Source organism: Lutra lutra, chromosome 17 (assembly GCF_902655055.1).
Source record: "Lutra lutra chromosome 17, mLutLut1.2, whole genome shotgun sequence".
NCBI classification, from domain to species: Eukaryota; Metazoa; Chordata; class Mammalia; order Carnivora; family Mustelidae; genus Lutra; species Lutra lutra.
Window position 1 is genome coordinate 6,360,768 of NC_062294.1, and position 22,648 is coordinate 6,383,415.

General features: G+C 53.5%; 1 protein-coding gene across 1 annotated transcript in view; it reads right to left on the reverse strand.

Moving 5' to 3' along the window:
• Nucleotides 1-21,897, reverse strand: part of PLCG2 (phospholipase C gamma 2) — a 141,305-nt gene extending 119,408 nt beyond the window's left edge. The window contains exons 1-2 of the mRNA XM_047712188.1: nt 21,793-21,897; nt 16,627-16,861 (exon numbers count right to left, since the gene is read on the reverse strand). Of these exons, the coding sequence (XP_047568144.1) occupies nt 16,627-16,819 (193 nt within the window). The 5' untranslated portion in view covers nt 16,820-16,861; nt 21,793-21,897. The remainder of the gene's footprint in view (nt 1-16,626; nt 16,862-21,792) is intronic.
• Nucleotides 21,898-22,648: the final 751 nt, after the last annotated feature.

Sequence of the window (22,648 nt, forward strand, 5' to 3'; positions counted from 1 at the left end):
CATCTTCTGGCTAGAACCCATCTCGTTCTTCTAGAATTCACATCGGCAGACCAAGCGATGGGCCCCTGACAAAAGGAGAGCCAGAGTCTTCCCCCCGGACTGACACATACAGCCAATGTTCAATCCTTCACGGTCCCTACATTCTAAAAGTCACCGAGCATTCTGACTTTCACATCCTGAAAGTCACCAACCCTGCATTACCAAGTACTGAACCAGTGCTCCCAAGGAAATACAGCGTTAGGTTCCTGTGAGCCTCCGGGTCGTGACATTTCCATCAACTGATCAATATGTAACTTCGTTTTTGTGTGTTTCTTCTTTTTTTTCTTCCTTTTTTTTATTTTTAAATTTTATTGTTCAGTAAGCTCTATACCCAACATGGGGGCTCAAACCCACAACCCTTCAATCAAGAGTCACATGCTCCACCAACTGAGCCAGACTCCTCATTCGATGTACATTGTTGGTTGACACAGAACTCACAACCTACAGTACCAGAACTCATGCCTGAATAAAGCTTGTCATACACCTGTCATTCTCTCCACTAGCCACACCCTGGCCTTCGGGTGCTCAGGAACACGAGACCGCACTTGGGGGCCTCTTTAAACAACAAAACCACTCAAAAAGCACAAAACGGAAAAACACGGCAACAACCATCTGAGAAAGGGACACCTGTTCCCAGTGGGACAGCTGAAACAAGAAACCGGCTAGAACATTCCTGCCGGCGACGCAACGTTCCCCGTCCCCGCCGTGCTCATGTCTGTGAACGGTTACAGAAGTGCCATGAGATCTGGTGCAGGGGTGCAGGCGAATTGTAGCGAGTGGGCAAACTTGGGACTGGGGTCCCAAATAACGAGGACCAAGTGTGGATGCTGAGAGAAAGCAGCACCCCGGGTCACTGACCTGATCCACAGATGAGGTCTGTGAACGAAGACAAAGAGGAAATGAGGAGGGCCGAGGAAAGACAAACAGGGAATGAAAGGCAGAGGCGGTTTCTGTTCCTGCTCCCCACACCTAGGGGCCTCTAGGAACAGGGCCATCAGACGCACAGTCTCTGCGGTCAGGACAGGTGACACAGAACACTGGGAAATCAGCCACCACAGGAGAAAGACACACGCATATGTACACACACACAAGGACATGCACACATTCCCCAGTCAGCACGTTGACCAAGGCCACCCAGGATGCAGGCTACCCCCTGAAGGTTCTACCTGGGCCACCCAGTAATCTGCAGAAGCGGAGCTGGAACTGGATGCTCCGGCCCAGCCATCAGGTGTCACGGCTCAGTCTAGGACAGATGCCCAGGCAGAGGGCAAAGCCAGCTGACACGCACGATCCCATCTCTGAGGGAAAACGAAGCAACCGGACCTCGTGAATCAAGATGCAGACTTGCCATCATGACCATCGCAGCAGCGGTCACGTGGAGCACACTTGTGTCACTTGGGAAAGAAGGAAGAGCGTGGGGATAGTAAAGGAAGTGGGTAGTGCAAGAAGGAAGGAGGAGGTACGTTCTAGAACTACGCTGTAGTTCTAGTTCTAGCTACAACCAGATACGGCTATCAAACACGCAAAACTGAAATTGTCCAAACGGAGATCCTCTGTAGATATCAAACACACCCTCGACTTTTGTTTGGAAGATTTTATTATTTGACAGACAGAGATCACAAGTAGGCAGAGAGGCAGGCAGAGAGAGGAGGAAGCAGACTCCCCGCTGAGCAGAGAGCCCGATGCGGGGCTCAATCCCAGGACCCTGAGATCATGACCTGAGCTGAAGGCAGAGGCTTTAACCCACGGAGCCACCCAGGCGCCCCTACACCCTGGATTTTGAAGATTTAGACCAAAAACAAGAACATAAGGTCTCAATAATTATATTGCATTCGTGTTGAAATACTAGTACTTTGGATATACGGAGTCACATAAAATAAAATTAATTTTAACTTTTCCTTTGTACCTGTTTCAACGTGGTGACTAAGAATTTAAACCTAAGCAGACAGCTGGCATTGGTGGTTCTTCCGGACACCACCGGTCTAGAAGTAGCCCAGTGTGGCTACAGAATAGAGAGCCGGGGTTGGGGGGAATGGGGGGGTAGTTCTTTATATATTTTGGAAACAAGTCCTTGATCAGCTGTGTTTTGCCAACATTTTCTCCCATTCTGTGGCTGGTCTTTTCAACTGCTCAACCTGAAGTTTTTATAGCACCTGGTGGTGGGAAAAACTGGCCTGATGACGTTCTTCCAAAAAGCTGGATCACCTTGTGCCAGTCACCGTGACAGTCACCCAAGCTCACAGAACTCACCAGTTCAAGGGCCTGGCTCACAGGCTTCCTGTGATGACCACAAACTACACGTGAATATCCGTACACACGGTCACATGATACCCCGTGCTGGCAGGCACAGGCACGGCGCAGAGGGGGCTCGAGGCTTGTGCTCAAGATACACAGTCATTACTAGGGAATCTGTGCCTCCCCCATTCCATCTCCCCTTAGGGGACAGCTGGTGGCCAAGCAGCAGATGGAGGGGCTCACGGAGGCAGTCGGAAAGGAGAGAAGTGGACACGCCAAGCCGAGGCATGAAACCTTGAAATTAAGGACAATCTACGCCACACCTCACCCGCGGCATCTGGGTGACCCTGGACATTTGCGAAGGAAACTTAGGTGGGCTACCATCTTCATCAAATGGTCCTTTCATCCCCACAACCACAGAAATGAGGATTAAAATGTATAGTTCTAGACTCGGGCCAGGAATCACCTCCCTGCTGATCAGTGTCCATACCCATGTTCTCCTCATTGCTGGCCCCAGGAGAGTCACCATCACAGAGAGTGTGCGATGGGAAAATAGTGCATCAACCAAAGGGCCTATGAGGTGCTCTGTTTAACCCACTGAGCCACCCAGGTGCCCCTGAGGTGCTCTGTTTAACAGAGAACAAGGAGCTGTCAGGGAAATGCAACTCAGAAACACAAAGAGCTGGGACTTAACCCCTCTAGGATGGTTTCATCAAAAACACAGACAATACCAAGTGTTGGCAAAGACTCGGACAAACGCTCCCGCGCTGCTGTGAGGAAGTAAAACGGGGCAGCCACCATGGAAGACAACACAGCCACTCCTCAAACAAGCCAAGACAGAGCTACCAGCAACCCACCGAGTCCACTTTTGGTCTATACTCCAAGAATGAAAACCTGTTTCCACAAGAATCCGTCCACAGAGGTTCACAGCTGCGTTATCCGTGACAGATGAAAAAGCGACCTGTTATGATTCCATTTCTAGGAAATGTCCAGAGAAGGCAAATCTATACCAATGCAAAGTAGACTCTTCCTTTAAAAATTAAAAAAAAAAAAGAGAGAGAGAGAGAGACAGAGAGAGAAAGAGAGAGAGAGAGTAGTAGCTCAATGGCACACATTTACTAAGCACCCACGGGGAGCCCCTGATGTTAGAAGTAGAGACGGACCAGACGCCACCTGCCTCAGGGAATCAGATCTCAGCCTCTTCCTGGCAGACCCAGCTCTGGCTGGCAACTCTCTACAGTTACGTGCGTTTGGAACCAATTCCAAAATGGAAGGTCCTTCTAAGCCTGCTTCTCAAGAAAGGAGCAGGACATCCACCTCGCCCCAGAAGATGGCCTGACACACACATGAGCGGACCGATAAGAGTAACTAAACCACACCCTGTCTGTCAGTCTCAGAAATGACTCAATTTCCCTCCACATTCAATTTCCCATCAAGAAGTTGAGGAGGGGCGTCTGCAGGGCTCAGTAGGTTAAGCCTCTGCCTTCGGGTCATGATCTCAGGGTCCTGGGATCGAGTCCCACATCGGGGTCTCTGCTCAGCGGGGAGCCTGCTTCCCCTTCTCTCTCTGCCTGCCTCTCTGCCTACTTGTGATCTCTCTCTGTCAAATAAATTTTTTTAAAAATCTTTAAAAAAGAAAAAAAAGAAGAAGTTGAGGAAAAGGGGCACCTGGGTGGCTCAGTCATTAAGCATCTGCCTTCTGCTTGGGTCATGATCCCAGGGTCGTGGGATTGAGCCTCACATCAGGCTCCCAGCTCAGTGGAGTCTGAGGAGTCTGCTTCTCCCACTCCCCCTGCTTTGTTCCCTCTTTGTCTCTGTCATATAAATAAATAAAATCTTAAAAAAAAAAAAAAAAAGATGAGGAAACTACCAACTTCACGGGGTTGCCGTGTGGGTTCAATGAGGACCTGTCGGCAGCCTCGGCACACAGGATGGGTTCCCAGGTTTCCCTTCCACCATCCCAAGTGGTCGCATGGAGGCCGTGGTGAGATGCATGGCCTTCAGCCACCGGCGGCTTCGGGCTGCTGCTTCCACAGCCCCGGACAGAACAAATGCCCTAAAGGGAGAAGGAAGGACAACGCTCACGAGACCCGTCCCTGCCTATGAATGTCCCATCTGTGAAAGTTCACAGACACCCAGACGCTAGCAAGGGTGGCGGGTGTGCGTGCCAGTCAGTGCGGCCTCCCTGGGGACCATGGAACACTGTGCCCCGAGCCCAGGACGCAGCCTTCCCTTCCACCAACTCTTCTTGACATTCAGCCTCTGGAGATAATCGGGGGTGCGCCTGAGGGTTAGCACTAAGAACGTTCCCAGAATCGGGGTCTAACATAGCCGAAGAGTAATTGACTAAACAAATAAAATTGACTAAACAAATAAAAATAAAAAGATAAGGTGGAGAGGTTGTAGCCACTTAAAACAAAACAGAAGGCGTGTAGTTGGAAAGATTTCCTCTGCAGGAAATCAAAATAAACATCACTGAAAGGACAGGTGTCCTATCCGTGGACACTCCCTGAGTGAAATCTAAGGGCACTTAAAATAAAGCCGCTGGTGTCAGTGTGGCACCTCACAAGGAACAGGTCGTAGGCTAATTAAAGATTAAGGGGTTGTGTTTTTTTTGAAATGTAAAAAATGTGTGGGAATAATTACCAAAGCTACAACCTGGTTTCCCCAGGGAGGAAGCAGTATGTTTAGCTCCACGCATAGTATCTTATCCTTCAGAACAAAGGCCCAAAGCCAGTATGATTTGTCTAAGTTGGAGAGAAGGGTGCATTCCTGTCCTATGGCTGCTGTAACAAGTCACCACAGACTCAGTGACCGGGAACGACACACATTCACTTGCTCAGGCTGGAAGCCAGGGATGGGTCTCCCGGGGCCAGAATCAAGGTGTCGGGAGGGCTCTATGCAGGAATCCGCTCCCGTGCCTCTTCCGGCTTCTGGGGGCGGCCTGTGGCTGGTTCATGGACCCCTTCCACCTTTAAAGCAACTAAGTGGACCTCTCTGACCTCCGCTCTGTCATCACCTCCTCTCTTCCGATCTGAGTCTCCTTCCTCTGTCTTTCACTTAGGGAACCATTGTGATTACCCTGGGCCCACCCAGCTAACCCAGAATAAGCTTTGCAGCTCCAGATTCTTAACCTCATCACATCTGTAGAGAGCCCTTTGCCCTACAGGGTAAGAGTCACAGATCCTGGAGATTAGGAGGGGGGTGTCCTGGGGCCAGGCAGGGGGGCCTTGTTCTGCTCACCCCAGAGTGCACAGTAATCACGGTCTCTGTCATCAGCGTCATCCTAGCGGCAGCAACAGCAGTGGACTCTTTCTGGGGGCTCTGGGATACTCGTGAGGCGTTATCTCGAAGTGTGCAACGCAATTGGCTCACTTCATCTCCGTGAGAATCCCTTAAGGGAGGCACAACTATGACCCCACTTTTTAGACTGGTACCACAAGAAGCTAACCAACTTGTCCAGGTCGCCGACATTTTAAGTGGCAGCGCTGAGATTCGAACACAGGCTGTCAGGCCTTAAGACAACAACTTACAGTAAGAAGTGGACACAATACAGCACAAAACAGAAAAGGTAGGACACCTTTAAGGTGTCTTTTATAAAAGGATTGTCTTTTATAAAAATGTACCTAGGTCTTGCAAAAAAAAAAAAAATCCAGAAGGCTGTAGACCAAGTATTCACACACATGCCTCTGGGTCAGGGAGAAGGGGCTGTGACCCTCCCCCAGTTGTAGTTAAAGAGGTTTCTCCTCGTGAAGACATGTTAGTTCTCCGAGGAGAACAAAATCGGAGTTATTTTCATCAGGCCGAGCGCAAGGTGGTCAGAGGAGCTCAGCTCAGAGTCGTCTCCAGCAGACGACTGGTGTAACCTTCCCACTCAGTACCCCAGCTTGGGCCCTTCTCAGCTCTCCGGGAACTTGGGTCCTTCTCCAGCCAGGCCCCAGGCCCGCCGGCAGAGGCTGGCTGCAGCTGGGATCGGGCAGGCATGACGGGGAGGGGACCCCTGCCAATGACATCCCGCAGACCCCAGTCCAGAGAGGGGCATCCCACCCCACCCCTGACCATGGGCCCCGCAAGGTCTCCTCGCCCCGTCTGGGTCATGCTGTGTGGACACTAACTTGGCCTGTCTCCATGTTCCTCTTCCTCTCCTCGGAACAGAATCCCTCACATACTAAACACGTCTCACCCCGCAGCCCACGCCCACCCTCAGCCACCAGCGCAGCTCAGGGCAGGTGAAAGCTTCCTCCAGCTGTGCTGGGAGAGCGACAGAGGCCCCCCTGCTCTAAACTGGCAACGTCTCCAATTCTATTTCCAAAACATCACCACTGGCCTGTTGATACTCCTGCTCCCCAAGGGCAGGCCTCGCCAGCCTCCAAGGAGAAAGGCCGGGGGGGGAGCTGCTGGCCCACCCAAGGCTGGAATCCAGGAGCCCTGAACCCTAAAAGACCACCTGTGTGCACAAGACAGAGAAGGTGGTGACCGCTATGTAGGGGCCACACACATGCACACACAAGCACACACAGCCCTGCAAACGTTTCCAGAACACACCCATGCAGGAAATCATTAGCCATCAGGTTCACACCAGTCATGTTACGTACATTTACAAATTTCATCTTCCCAAGGATCCCGCTGGGAAGCTAAGCCGTCATCCCATCTCTCGCATGAGAAAACTGAGGCACAGAGAGGCATGGACCACTGAGGGTCATGCGGCCAGTGAGCACAGGGCCGAGACCGGAACCCCTGCGTGTGTGGCTATAAAAGGGAAGTTGCCATAGGGATGCCCTAGCTTAACCCCAGATCCTCTCGTCTCTGGGGAGAAAAAGATAGGCAGGAGCTAAGAGGGGCATCTAGCTCCTTTCCCGTCCACTCAACACACACCCGGGCGGCATCCCCTGTGAGCCAGGCACGGGTGGGGCGCTGGGGACTGCTCGCTGGTCAGCAGGACAGACAGGTGCCTGCCGCCCAGAGCTCGCAGTCTGGGGAAAAGACGGACCACCGAGGGCCTGGCTCCAAGTCATGCCCTCCCAGAAGGCAGGAAACACCGACACCAGGATTTCTGGCTCCCACTCCAAAAGGCACGGCACGTCTGTCTCTTCCAAGACAACAGAAGCCAGGTCCCTTTGCTACCCTGATACGCGAAAATGCAAGCTCATCTCTAAGGTCCTCTGGGGAGGGGGGCAATCTTCTGAAAGGATTCGCGGAGGGGTCGCTTTTAACAGCTCCCTCCCTGACATCTGGAAGAGATGTGCGAGCACCAGAGCGGACCGACAACTCACTCAATGAGCACGGGGTCCTTCAAAGCAGAGGCTTGATTGCTTGGAGAGAATTCAGGGGGTGTACTTCCCAGAGGCAGGAAAGACGTGTAAGCCACGAGGGATCCACAGGAGCGCACACGAGCCTCCTGACAGCTCTAGAAGTCAGCCACCACCTCCTTCCTTCCCATTTCACAGACGAGCAAATGGAGGCACAGAGAGGGAAGTCTCGTGCCCAAGGTCACACAGCTAAAGAGCTAGTGAGTCAGGATTCAAACCTACACAGGCTGGCCCCACAGTCCACACGGTTAGCCAGTCCTCGTGGCCCAGGTCAAGACCAGCAGAGCTGGGAAGGAAGAGGACACATGAAATAAAGCTAGGGCTCCTAAATTCCTTTACAACCAACTCCAACTTGCCCATCCTATCTGCAGCCAGATGGACACATCTGATCACACTGCCCGCGCGGCCCCTTGGGCCCCTTTTAAAGGGGAGTGTCTTAGTCTGCTAGGACCGCCATAACAAAATACCACAGACTGGGTAGCTTCAACAACAGAAGTTTATTGTCTCACAGCCCTAGAGGCTCGAAGCCCAAGGTCAGGTGGCTGACAGGGGTGGTTCCTGTGAGGGCTGAGAGGGACAATCCGTCCTGTGCCTCTCCCCGACCTTCTGGCACTGCCGACAACCAGTGGTATGCCTCGGCTTGTAGATGCCCCCTCCCACCTGTGTCCCTCGTCACTGGGCCTGCTGTCCCTGTGTGTCTCTCCCCCTTTTAAGGACACGGTCATACTGGACTAGGGGCCCAGCCGATGCCAGCAGGAACTTAACGAATACATCAGCAAATATCTTATTTCTAAATGAGGTCACATGCTGAGATACAAGGGGTCAGGGCTTCGATGTATGAATCTGGGGGGAAGGTCACAATTCAACCCATGGCAGGGACCCATGCCTGCCCATACACCCTGAAGCAGCCAGACCAAGCTCTCCAACAGGAGAGGTCACCTTCCCTGCCCACCCCCAAGAGAGGACACTGGTCTCAAACCAGCCAATCCCTGTGCCCTGGCTCAAAAAGGCCCAGCCAGGGACGCCTGGGTGGTTCAGTTGGTTAAGCAGCTGCCTTCGGCTCAGGTCATGATCCCAGCGTCCTGGGATCGAGTCCCACATCGGGCTCCTTGCTTGGCAGGGAGCCTGCTTCTCCCTCTGCCTGCCACTCTGTCTGCCTGTGCTCACTCTCGCTTCTCTATGACAAATAAATAAAATCTTTAAAAAAAAAAAAAAGGCCCAGCCAATCACAGGCCTCCCTCAGGAGCCCATCCCTGGGGAGTGGGGACACCTCAGGCTTCCTGGAGGGGGCCGAGTGCAGGAGAGTCAGGCTAGAGAAAGGCTTTGCTGGGGAGGACCTAGCCATGGCTGCTAGGACAAGGAAGGGAGCCCAGTCCGTGGAGAGAAGCCACCGTACTTGTCACAGACAGGATGGTAAGTCCTCAGTTCCGCCACCTCCCCTTCCGGCTAGGGCCACTTACAGGGTGAGGCTGTTCATTTTCTTGGATTCTTACAAGAACTAACCCCTGCCAACCAAGCCCCTGTCATCATTCTATCCTCCAGCCACCTCTGCTCCCTCCACAAGTAGGGGCCATGGAAGAGTCTGGAAGATGCCCACCAAACCCACTTCCCATTCTTAATGGCACAGAGGTTGGCCACATTTCCCAGTATTCCTTGCAGCTGGTCACATGCCAAGTTCTTCTCAGTGGAAGTTGGGCACCGTCCAGCTTGCAGGCCTGGCCCATAAAACCCTTTAAGGCATCTTCCACTCTCCCTCTTCCCCTGCATGTTGGCTGGACACGGAGGCTCCTGAGGTGGTCTCAGGGGTCTTAGGGGATAGTGATGGTGCCAGGCAGCAAGCCCCACCCCTCAATCCCACCCACTGTTTCATGACTTGGGTGATTAACTCGTACTGTATGAAGAAATCTTTGGTTACTGCACTTTGTCCCTGACTCACGTAGAAGCTTGGCTGCCGTGCCCTCTGCCTAGAATGCTCTCCCCACAGAGCTTCCCGTGGCTCTCTCCTTCTCACACACTAAGTCTCAGCTCAAATGTCACCTCCACTGAGAAGCTTCTCGGAGACCAGCCCTACTAACACAGTGTTCTTCACTGGTCACTCTGTCACAGCGCCCAGTTTCTTTCCTTCCTAGCATCCATCACGATCCAAAATGATCGAATGATTAGTTTGGCTTTTTCTTCCCCATAAAACTACAGGCACTAGAGGCTCCTTTACAGATCTCCACTGCCCTGTTCACCACTTCACCCCCAACAGCAAGTGTGACACCCAACACTCACTCCGTCCTCTCTGAGTATTTCCTAAATCAACAAAGGGACAAATTCTAAGAACATCAAGTGATCATTATCCAGGACAGAAAGCCGTTGAACAACCACAGAAACCAAGTCCTTACCTATCCAGCGTACAAGCAGGTCTGAGTCAATACCAAGAATAAAAAGTTCGGGGTTCCTGGATGGTTCCGTCAACTCTTGGATGGATCGTGGTTAAGCGTCCAACTCTTGATTTCAGCTCAGGTCATGGTGTCAGTGTTGTGAGATCGAGCCCTACATCAGGCTCCACACTCAACATGGAGTCTGTTTGTCCCTCTCCCTCTGCCCCCCACCTCCCGTGCATGCTTTAATAAAGAAAGAAAGTTAAAAAAAAGAATAAAAAGGTCAATTCTATTTTTTACACCAGCAATCTCTATCATGGAGAATATATACCCCAGAGAGGGTCAGGAAGGAAAATCACTATGTAGATGAGAGTTCTAATTTTCATCTCATCCTTTCTATAGTACCATTTGCCTTTACGTTTGGTTAGGACAGTGACAGTGACCGTGACAAGGATGACAAGAGCAGCTAAGACTTGAGCATCTGTCTCCATTGTGCTCAGCAATGTTGAAAGCATTTCCCATGCACTCATTTAATGTTCCCCAAGGTCTCATGCAGTTGGCTCTTCCATTAGTTTTTTTAAAGGCATGGAAATGGGGACACAGAGATGACAAGTGGCCCCAGATCACACCCCAACTAAGGGGCAGGGTTGGGATCAGACCCCAGGCACTGGGATCTAGAGTCTGTGCTATCATGTACCGGTACTGCACATCTAAATCAACCAATAAATCAGTTTATAGACAGGGAAGATGTTGGCTGAGTCTTCTCTGATGGGATGTTTGACTGAAAGAATTTGGGTTTCTTCTTAAATGGAACATGCCAGCGGAAAAACAGTCACTTCTCCAAGGTTTTGAAAACATTTTGAAAAAATAACAACTTTCAAAAATATATATATATATTTTTAATGACTATGAAGCCCAGGCGGGTTTCCTGGCACACCTGTCCCCCAGCTCCCCAGGGCGCATGGAGAGCCCCCTTCCTCCCAGCATCTCCAGCGCCCCGCAGAGCGCGTCCTCTGCACATAGAAGGAAGGGATGCTCCCCACCGCCACCGTCGTCAACAACGAAGTCTGAGCAGAGCCGCTGTTTCTGGGTCCCCAGCAGAGTCCTTCTCTATCATGCACAGAACTGCACCAACCGAGAGCCCCCAGGAGGACAAAGAAACACAGCAGGAAGAAGATCCGGGACTCTGATGGCAGACAGGACGAGCACAAAGTGTAGTTCTGCCCTTTTGCGGCTGTGTGGCCTTGGGCGCAGCTCCTAGATCCCCAGGACTCCGTGTCCTCGTAAATAGCTCAGGGAGGATGGCTGCGTCCTGGGGTCGCTGTGAGGAGCTGACGGGCCAGTGTCCGTGACGCGCTTGCACACGGGACCGGTACACAGACAGCACTCGTCAGAGGCGGCTCTCGTCATCAGCCACGCCAGCATCATCCTCAGGCGGGGGGGGGCGGGGGGGGGCAAGCCAAGAACCCCACACCAGGGCTCCGAGACAGCTCCTATTTCCGAGAACCCCTCAATTCATGGGCAGCCACAACTTGCCAAAAATAAACAGATGGAGAAAACATGCACAAGCACAAGAGAAAGCCTCGGGAAACATGCCCATTCAGTGGAGACGGCCGCCGTCCGCTCCCTCAAAGGAGCTCATGGCTGCACCAGCCCTATTCGGACTCCACAAACAGCGGGAGTCTCGTCAGTTCCCGAGCCACATTCCAGGCCTCCCAAATGCAGAAGATGCAGGAGGACCCTGAAGGTTTAACCCAAGTGGGCTCTTTTCTACAGGAGACTCAGCTGGTGCCCCTGGAAGGAAAGAAAAACCACACACACAGCAGTTCCCAGCTGCCCCACGAGCTCCCTCCCTATGTTCAGGGGAGCTCCAGGAGGCCGGCGCTGGAAGGCTTCCCAGTCACCATCTTACCATTCCCTTTGGAAAGCAAGAGGAAGACAGACAGCCAAGGTTGGTGGTTCAAGATCCACAGTCTTCATTACAAGCCAGGCCTTGGGACGCCCCACCAGTGTCTTTTTCTTTTATTCTTTTATTGTGTTACATTCCAACTATGCAGTACCTCCCACATATTTAAAAAAAAAAAAAAAGTACATAAAATCCACTGAACTCTTGCCTATCCTAAAATTCATCTAATTCATACTCGATAGGAGCTATCATCTCACTTTGACAGAGAGGGAAACTGAGGCACAGGGCACACCAGAGCACATACTCTTGAGCTACAAGTCTGGATCCAGAGTCCAGGTGCCCTCACAGTGGCCAGGGACCACCAGCTCCTTCCCACCCTGGACACGCAGGCCTCTCCTCCTCCAAGAGGAGATTCCCCATTTCTTGAACCCAAGTTGGCCTCAATGACCTGAGCTGGTACAAAGGATGTGCTGGGACTTGGGGCTAAGCCCTAAGAAGTCCTGCTGCTTCCACCTACGACTCTTGGAACCCACCCTCCGGGGGGATGCCAAGCGCCATCATAAGTCCAACTACTCTGGGACTAGCTAGAGGCAGGAGACACCCAGTCAGCCATTGCCACCAGGGCACCAGATGTGGGAGTGAAGATTCTGGAACCTTCCAGACCAAGAGACACACCAGTTGAATCCCACCAAATGACCTCAGTCTAGGCCACGAAGAGTAAACTCGCCCAGGGGGGCCCTGCCCTAATCTCTGACCCACAAACCTCCTTGGTCACAGTCAGGGGCGCCCGTGGACCCCAGGTCAGGACAGCCAGCCTGCATGCACCTGGCAGCCCCTCCCTCACCTCCCCCAACGAGAAGCTCCCCTGCGAGGAGGCCTCCCCCTATTGCCTACGATGTCCCTCACACCCAGGTGGGTTAAGAGCCGCCCTTCCTCACAAGCTACAGGCCAGACCCTCACTGTAGTCCTCGCCACATGATCCCCCCCCGCATGGCTGGCTTCGGAGTCCGTTCCCCACCGGGGCAGGGGCCCCACACTTCTTCCTGTCACCCCATGGTCCAGCTCTGGATAGGACAGCCAATATGGGCTGAACACGTATAAGTGCCTCTCCATGGCAGGGTCCAGAGAGACCGTTATACCTACTGACACTTCATGGCTCCAAGCAAAGCAACACGTCACCTGAAATCAGCGTTTCTCCACCTCGGCCCCACGGACAGTCGGTACTGGATTATGATTTGTAGTATGGGCTGTCCCGTGCATTGTAAGAGGTTTGGAAACATCCGTGGTCTGGATCTATGCGATGCCAGGAGCATACGCCCCATCCCCAATGATGACAATTAAAATGATCTCCAGGCATTGCTACAGGCTCCTGGTTGTGGCGGGGCGTTGCGAGTCGGGGAGGGGAAGATGGCCCTGGGGAGAACCACTCCCTGCTTTAGACAGCAGGACCCATGTGTGTCTACTGAGACCCTGGCCTGCATGGGCGGCAGGGCAGGAGGGGGGAGTTGTAGGATACCTGTCCACAAGTCACACACCATCTGCCAAGGACTCCAAAGCCACCTGCCCGTGCTCCCTCACGCTAGCCAGCAGGCATCCCAGTAAACTGCACGGTCCTGCTAACTAGCAGCCCTGAAGGAACACTGTGGCCTGGGTCCCCCTTGGGAGGTCACCCTTAAAACAGCAGGCTGGAAACTCAGCCCTGAGAGGCCTCATCGAGGACCTGGAGGCTTGCTCTCTGAGTGGGCAGGGAGCACAGTTACTAAGCTCTTTCCCCCAGAACTGGCTTTCTCAGTTTCTTTACCAAGAACACAGCCATCTCACACAGGACTGCCACAGCACATTTCAAAATGCCAATGGGATCGCGTTGTCAGCAAACCCTTCGGTGGACCCCCGCTGCCCTCCAGAAAAAGTCCAAACACATGAGCAAGACTTTGCCACCCCCAGACAAGCTGGATACCAGTCGTTAGCAACAAGAATGGCAAACATACCGCAGAGGTTCCCACTGCGTGAGTGCCGACCCCGTACCACGCACCATCTTGAAGCCATCTGACGTATCAGTAACTCATCTATTCGTTCCCAGCCATAACCCTGCCGGGTGGACACCAGTAGCATTCCCTTTCTAGAGACGAGAAAATTAAATCTCAGAAAGCAGATGGAGCTCGCCCACGGCCACACAGCCATGCTCCTCCAACAGTGCTCCCAGTCAAACCCCATGCTGCTCGCACCTTGTGCAGCAAAGCTGGCTCCGTGAGGATCGGAAGCTAATTGCGTCCATGTCTTCAGTACCTAGGACAGTGCCCGGCAGAGCCCACGCTCAGCTACGGAAGGAGGGACAGCAGCATGTGTGGAAGTCTCAGCAGCAGCATACACCAAACCCAGCTAATTACCAGGACCACTGGGGAGCGGATTAAAACACTGAATCCCAAACTACCTGGTGAATGACAGTCATCCTCAAACTCTCCAGGGAGAAGACAGAATTGCATTTATTTAACTGAAGGCGGAGAGCTACAGGACATGATTTCAGGAGCCAAAATCCCACCTCACGCCCCGTAGAAGGAGCTTCAGGAGAACGTTCCAGTAGCTTGTGCTTTTAAAAGCCCCCCAGGCATTTCTGACTGTCAGTCAAGCTTGGGACCCACTGCCCCCTCTCAGCATGGTACCCCTGCATTTTCCCTGCAGGCCCCCGCCCCCACCCCAGCTCCAACAGGGTTCCGGGCCACTTGGGAGGTCAAGTGCAGCCAAATGCAAGCAAAATTGGGAGGAAAGTTGGATGCTCACTCACATGGGCATTTTCAAAGCGGGGTTTTGGGCTCTGTGCCACCTGAGACCTGCTTGGCTCCAAAGCCAGGAGAAGCCTTTTGGAAAGCTGTTTCATCTGACTCATGACAAGAAATCGAATGGAGAAAAATGCCAAGATAGCAGAGTCCACCTTTGAATGCCCAAGTTCAGAATCCACTGAAGCATGGCTTCAAGCTTGGGAACAGGGACCTCACGGGTGTTGGGGTTGGGGGGGTGCTGCCCAACTGCCCTTTGACTCAGAAATAACACTTATAGGAAGCTGTCCTTCAGGGGTGCCCCGGTCAGAAGAATAAAAGCATGCGAGAATGACCCCCACACACGGCTGGTGGGAATGCCAAATGCTGTAACCCCCTTGGAAACAGTCTGGCAGTTCCTAAAATAATTAAACATAATTACCATATGACCCAGCAGTTACACTCCCAGACATATGCCCAAGAGAAATGAAAACATACACCCACAGGAAGACTTACACACGAACGCTCACAGCCACAGGATTCACAGTTGCCACAAAGTAGCAGCAACCCAAAGTCCATCGGTGGGCGGGAAATCCACACGATGGGGTACGGCTCAACCACACAGAGGAAGGACGTCCCGACACACACCCCAGCGCGGATGGACCCTGGGAACGTCACGCCAAGGGAGTGATGCCAGACACTAAAGGCCTCGTATTACAGAATTCCATTTGTAGGAAATGTCCAGAACAGGGCATTCTACGGAGACAGAACGTGGACTCGGGGTTGCTTAGGGCAGGGGAGGCGGGTGAGGGCCGCCAGGGTCAGGGTTTCTTTCTGAGGTGATGAAAAGGTCCTAAAATTGATGGAGGTGGTTGATTGCACAGACCTGTGAATAGACTAAAACCCACTGAATTGATCGTTTTCAGTGGCTGAATTGTGTGGTATGTGAATTCTATCTCAATAGCACTATTATTAAAAAAAAAAAAAAAATGGGGGGGGGGAGGAATGCAAGCATGGCAGCAGCAGCTAATAGCAAAAGACCGGAAATAAACCCCATGTCGGTCTCCGGGGGCTCGGACCCTTAGGAGCAGTCAGACGCCATGTGGCCACAAAAGAATCAGGTAGACTCATGTGTGGATCAGAACCCACCACCAAATAATCATTAGAAAAAGAAACCAAGGTGCAGAAGTTTAAGTAGTAGGGACCCATCCTGCAAAAAAAAAAAAAAAAGCAACCTGCACAGGATCCAAGCACAGAATACTCTGGAAGACAGAAGAGCTTGGTAATGAGCTCGCCCTGGGGCACAGGGTGGGGCTGGGGAGGAGAGATCTGTATTAATGAATTGTTTGATTTCTTCTTCCCAGTGTGTATTTTAATTTTTCAATTGCACTGACATTTTAAAGAACGAGTCCATTTAAAAGAAAAGGCAAATTATAGCAAGTCTGCAACTGAAAATTGCTTAAGCCTCCTTACTCCGTTTGTTAAAAAACAGTCTTAGAAACTTTAGGAACTGAGCAAATTGCCCAATCTAAGGCCAGTGGGGACAGAAGACCCCGCCCCCAGGACCAAAACTTCATTTAAAAGCTACAGAACCTCAGTGACACACTCTGCCCACCCAGAGCGAATGCCCCTGGTTCTGTGGTTCTTGGTAAAACCAAACAGGCATGTGGCTCGCAAGGCTGGAGTCTCTTCAGCTCCGTCCCTGGGCCAGGAGGAGGGCAGAGCGCTTGACCAGCAGCAGAAACTAAAGGATCCGCCGTGCCATCCGGCAGGGCGCACACCCCTGCCAGACCAGGTGAGCCACTGCAATGTCACTTCCAAGCTGGCCCACGCAAGCCTCTGTCGCTTCACCAGGGCGTTTCTGGCCGAACTTCCCCCACCCGCTCTAAACCCCAGCGGAGGAGACCCAGACAGAACGGCCACACGTGCATTTCCAGAAGAAGAAGAGAAGGTATGGAGCCAGCACGCGCATACGGGGAGGGGACAGGTGCACGGGCCGGGGCTCCAGGGTCACTCACAGAAACCCTCGATCTTGTCGGCGGTCTTGCTCCAGGCCACCTGGCGGGTCTCCATGATGACTTGGACGGTCCTCCGCTCTGGGGTGGACTTGCGGAAGCTGAACACCGTCATCACTGTGCCCAGCTCCAGCGCCCTCTTGATCTGACTCTTCTCGTGTTCGGGGAGGGTGTCCACGTTGGCCGGGGCAATCATTGTCGGCAGAAGAGGGGGTGGGAGGAGTGAGGGAAGAGGATGCTAGAAGGGCAGAATAAAGGAGTGAGTTGGTTTTTGTTAACTGGGTCAGGGGGATGAGTTAACAGCCGAAATCCTGTCTCATGCCCATCAGCATGACTTTTAGAAGGAGGTGCTGGTGGCGGGGAATCGTGGACCGTTCAGACTGCCCGTCTAGGACACAGAGGTTTAAATAGAACTGGAGGTGGGGGAGGACCCCCTGGCCTCAGTGACTGAACTGTTATCCTGACTTTGAATAACCAAATCACCCCAGCCTGGCAGTGACCCCTACCGTCCTACAGACTTCCACGCTGTCGAAGATTTGAATAGCCAAAGCAGCCAGTTGGGCCCCAACCCCCTGCCCCGCCCCGCCCCAGCATCCTTTTCTGTTCTGTCTAGAACAGAATGCTCCTCAGCATCCCCTTACTTCCTAAGTGAAGTTGGGAACAGAAAAAAATAATATTAAGCCACATCAGAATGTGTCTGTGAAGACCTCTGCATGGAAACGGAGCCAAAAGGAGAGAAAATGTCAGGGCCCAGCAGCCCCAAGTTCGAGGCCTAGTGTGTGGCCCTGGACCGGCTGCGTGACCTCCACAAGTCTCAGCTGCATCCCTTCTATTAACGGGCTGTTGGGATGGCGAGGGGCACCCCGCATTCTGCTCAGCGTACAATAGGTATTCTGGAGCACCACTCAGGCACACAGAGAGACGCCAGACCCCAAATCCTGCAGCCATCCAGGTCTGGCCATACTCACACCCACATCCAAACCATCAGCAAATGCAACTCATCTTCCCCGCTCCCGAGCTCCTCCCAGGATCTCACACCTGGATTGTTCTCATCGCCCTGCTGGTGTCCTGCTTCTGTCCCAGCCCCTACCATCCAGTGCAGATCGGGAACTAGATGGAGGGCACCTTTCGAACAAGATGAAATCCCGTCAACCCCTCTGACCAGTGTGCTGCCGTGGTGGCCTGAGCACTGGCTCTGGAACCCCCCACTCTGCAGAGGGGAGCCCAAGGGAAGACCTTCTAGACCCTCCCCCACCCCTGAGCCTTATTTCCTTGGAAAGGGGAAGACAGACCTCCAAGGTTCTTGGAAGGATTAAACTGGATAGTATATTTTGGGGCCCTTCAAACAGTGATGCAAAGTCAGGGATCCCCAGATTTAGCTGTTGCTACTACTGCCATCAACTGTTCCCTGCGTCTTGTCACCTCCCCACTGCCCTCCCCCAAATCCCACAGGATTAGGAGCCCACAGCGTTACTCTGTAGAGAGGCAGGTGTTCAGCCAAGTTCATGCAAGCCTTCCATCTGGATCTGCCTTTGGAATGCCTCCTGCGAAGCTGCTCATAATGAGGACCTCAGTTCCCTCATCTGTAAAATGGGGATAATACCAGTTTCAAGGGGGACACTGAAAAGACTGAAAGCTACAACGTATGTTCAGTCCCAGCCTTTGGCAGGGCCTCAGGTAACAGTCATCCAGCCGTTGTTCAATATGATGAGGATTCCCTCTGTGCTGGGAACTGAGCTGGGGACTGGCATTCAAATGAGAGAGAGTGGGGAGAGGCCCAGGCCTTGCCCTTTGTCCCCTCCTCCCTCCAGCTCATGCCTATTGCCAAAGGCACCTTCCGCAGGTATCTGGCAGCTGGAGATAAAACCATGATTTCCACCTGCTCTCTCCCCACTTGGAATCACACCTGTCAGCTCAACCCCTACTTAGAGAGGTAGGAGGAAGCTTCTGGGAGGAGAGGGTATCTGAATCCAATCCTTTTAAAAGGTGAAGCAGGAAGGAACAGTGTTCTCATCAGAGGAACAGGCTTAAGCAAAGGCCCAGCACGCTGCAGGCCTCACAGGCTGGGCTACAGACTCGGAGATGAGCCTCCTGCCTCATCGCCCCATCGTCCAGTCAAGCCCGTGAACAAGGTGCTCGTGACCAGTCTCATCCTGGTGAACCAGCTGTTTACCGGCTTTCCCCAGGGGGTCTGCACCTGCTATACCTGGTTTATCTCATTAAACTCAACGAGAACCATCAGAGGTGAAAACCCAAATCCTGAGAGGGAAAATTACATATCAAGGCCACACAGGAACCTGGCAGCACCAGGATGAGAACCCTGCTCTGAATCCCATGTCCCCACTCATTCAGCATCTGCCTTCTGGAACTCAAAATTCTGCAGCAGAATCTGGCCCGAAAGTAACTAGTTTGGCCCTCCCACCCCTCTCAAGAGAGTGTGAAGGCCTTGTCCAAGGTCACGCAGCTGGAAAGCGGCAGGAGGAGGATCTGCACCTGTTCCCAGCTCTGCAGCTCTCCACTGGGCTGACCACTCTCCAGCCATGTGCCCCTGGAGTTCCCTCCTCGGTCTCCAGGCCAACGTACAGCAGGGCATAAACAGGGGACACGTACTCTCTCACAACACCTCCACCCCGGTTAAACTTGCCTGCCCAGAGGCACTGGGACCCTCAGTTGTTTCTGACTCTGGCTCTGGGAAGGCCTTGGACATAACCTTCCCCCAAGATTCTGGTTACTTCCACTCAGAAGCCCAGTGGATTGGGCTTCTGTTGCCTCTCGCCAAGAACCAGAAAGAGGTCCTCATAGCCACAAGATCCTCGCAGTCAACCAACAAAATCCAGCCAGCTCCTGACTCGGGCTTCCAGAGTCTGATGCTTCAGCAACTAAGGCAAGGACGTGTCCAAGGCCTTCTCCCCAAGGGAGGGCACTAGCCATCATAGGCAATTTCCATTTTGCTTTTGCTAAAAGAAAGAGGAAGGAAGGAAGGAGAAAGAAAGAAGAAAGGGAGAAAGGGAGGGAGGAAAGAACGAAAGAAAGGGCTTTGAAATCCTTTTTTTTTTGGTCCCGTTTCTCATCCTCCTTGGCTAACTTTGCAAAATGACTTATGGTGTCTGAGATTTAATAAGAGGTTTTGCCATTTCTACTTGTCATGTTCTTCTTGAAATAAACTTCTGGGCTACCAGGACCCAGAACCAGGAAGCAGGGAAGTTTTCTCCTCCTTGGTGTACGTTAAGCCCATACAGGGGTGCATATGAAATCCCACAGAACAATCCTCTGTTAAACTCTGCACAGTCACATCACAGGGAGGTAGCTGACCCCCAGCAGCTCAAAGGAAGGTGGGGACTGCTGCGTCTCCCCCCACCCTGCAACAGGAGATTTTTGCTGGAGCAAAAGCCAGCGTCAACCATCGTAGGGAGGAAGGAGAATGAGTGTTGTTTTTAAGGGGGCAACCTGTGATCATCTATTAAACTGTGAAACGTGCAAATGCTTTGATCAGCAATCACCTAGGTGCAGAAACACAAAAATGTTCGCAGAAGCATTATTTGTAACAGAAAAGAACACCACTGGCAGGGAGGTCCCTTACAGAACTCATGGGACAGGCACCCTAAAGAGGGCTCAGTAGCTATCAGATAGCAGGAAAATTTCCAAGCAATGGGATCCAGAAAGATTCACAAAAGAGGTGAAAAAGAGTGGCAAACCTGTATGCATCATAGAATTAGGTTTTTTCAAAGGCTGCGTGGGTATAAACCTAGCGAAAGTGGTTACTTTCAGAGGAGGGGAGGGGAGAGACGAGGTCTTGACTTTTTATTAATTTAAGAGGTAACATACGGATGAGCTTTTCGTTCTTGGGTTTTTACTGTTTTCCAAATTAAGAAACGTTCTAAAGTTTTCTTGCTTGCAATTTCTCACCAAATCCACCCAGCGAAAGGGCTATTCATGGGGTCCCCACGTTGCCTCTTCTAGACAAGCGTGACACTCTCAAGGTGGTGGGGAGGCACGTAGGAGGGGAGGAGAGAGGTGGGGATGGCGGGACCGGCTTGGGGAGACGGCAGCAGCATTAGGCAGTTTCTGCACCCATGAAGCCTGAACTGGTATACACAAGGCACACACACCTTTGCAGCAGCCTAAGTGCCTGCGCCCGGCATGGGCCCCCAAATCGGCTTCTCTCTGCAAAACTGTAGCTAAGGATGATGGCCAAGCCCCAAGCAAGGCCCTTAGCCAGGGAGGGTCAAGAACTGGTCAGGGCACCCTTTTCAGAGATGGGCCCCAATTCTCAAAAGCCGTGGAATGTAGCTTTGAGTAGGCTCAGTATCCTGGGTAAGGAACTGAGGCACAGAGAGGTTCTTCAACGTGCCCAGGGTCACACAGCTGGAACTGACATTCAAATTAAGTTGATTAACAAGGCCACCTGTGTCCTTGTGCCACGTCACCCCCTCAACCCACCAGACTTTTCCAGTCCGTTTTAAGATCAGAGCGCTCGAAGAGCCCCTCCCCATTCTCCACCAGACTCCAGGCGCCAACCCTTGTTAAAAAGAGCCGTTTTCCCTCAAATGCTTCCGCGATGGGGCGGGAGGACCTCGTTGGGATTCCAAACCATAACCAGGAAAACGCACAAACACATATAATTATGCACACAACTGTGGGGTGGGAGCGGGAATCGCGAATCCCCCGACACTCTGCCAGTCTCTTCTGGGCGAGGGCTGCGCGGGCCGTGGGATCAACCCGCCACCCACCCGCCCGCACCCACCGGCGTGATACCCCGCAGTGCCGGGGGCGCGCCGGGCCGCCGGCAGTCAGCGAGCCCCGGGCACCGACGTGGCCGGGAAACACAGCCGGACCCCACGCGGGGCCCCGCGGCCACCGGAGCCTTGAACGCCGACGCCAGCGCGACCCACCCCACCGCGGGCGGCGCCGCCTCCTCCGGGTTCCCATTCAAAGCCGGGGCGTCCGCCCGCACGGAGCGCCGAGATGGCGCCGCTCCCGGTGAGGAAGTGGCCGGCGGCCAGGCCCCGACCCCCGCCTGCGCCGCCCGGCCCCGGGCACAGCAGGCAGGGGGCCCCCGACGGCGCGCCCCGCTCCTGCCCGCGCCCCGCGGCGCTCCTCCACTCCGAGCGCGCGTTCCCACCGCACCCCGGGCGCCCGCGCGCGCTCCCGCCCAGCCGGGCCGCTCACCTGGCCGTGCCCCCGCCGCGGGTCCCGGCTCCGGGCACTCCCTGCGGCGCGCGCCCTCCAACGCGGCCGCCGCGACTTCTGCTTCGGCCGCGGCCGCGCGCCACGTGACTCCTGGGGGCCGCCCCGAGGCCGCCCCGCCCCGCCCGCCGCGCCGCGCACCCCAGGCTCCTCGTCCGCGGCCGGGGGAGGAAACTGAGGCTGCGGGGGGGGGGGGGGGGGCGGGGACAAGCTGCCCGAGGACCCGCAGGCGCCCGCGTAGCATTTATGCGGCGCCTCCCGCGTCCAGGTGCTGGGCGTGCAATAAAGAAACATCCTCACCTGGACACCGCCGTTCGCGGCCGGAGTTTGAAGTCGTCGCCGAGGCCGCGCTGGTGTCCGACCACCTCCTGCTACCGGAGCCAAACCACTTCAGTACGCCCAGCCTCGGTTTCCCCATCTGTCAGGCGGATCGGAGCCGCGCTGCCCCCAAAGTTTGTTGTAAGGAAGGTAGAATTGGGAACCGATCTCCCCGTTTCCCAGTAAGATTTTTTTTAATGGCTCCCCTTGTGAGCTAAGCACATGGAGGAGGAGGTCTTTGGATGCCTACTTGGGCTGCTTAGTTGACGGCTCTTTTCCATTCTTGTGTTTCCCGAAATCATGTTATTCCAACTTTTCGCGTGCACCTTTGACGCGGGTGTCTCCGTGGTGATTCAGGCCAGCCTGCGGGTCGCCTACAGAGCCCTCGGAGCGTTTTTTGAAACTCTGAATGTTGCCCCGACTGCAAATGTTCTAAGAGAAGCCACAGGACACATTCACCAACCTCAAAAATCCATAGAATTCTTTCTTTCCCTGCCCCGGTGACTAGGCACCAAGGACC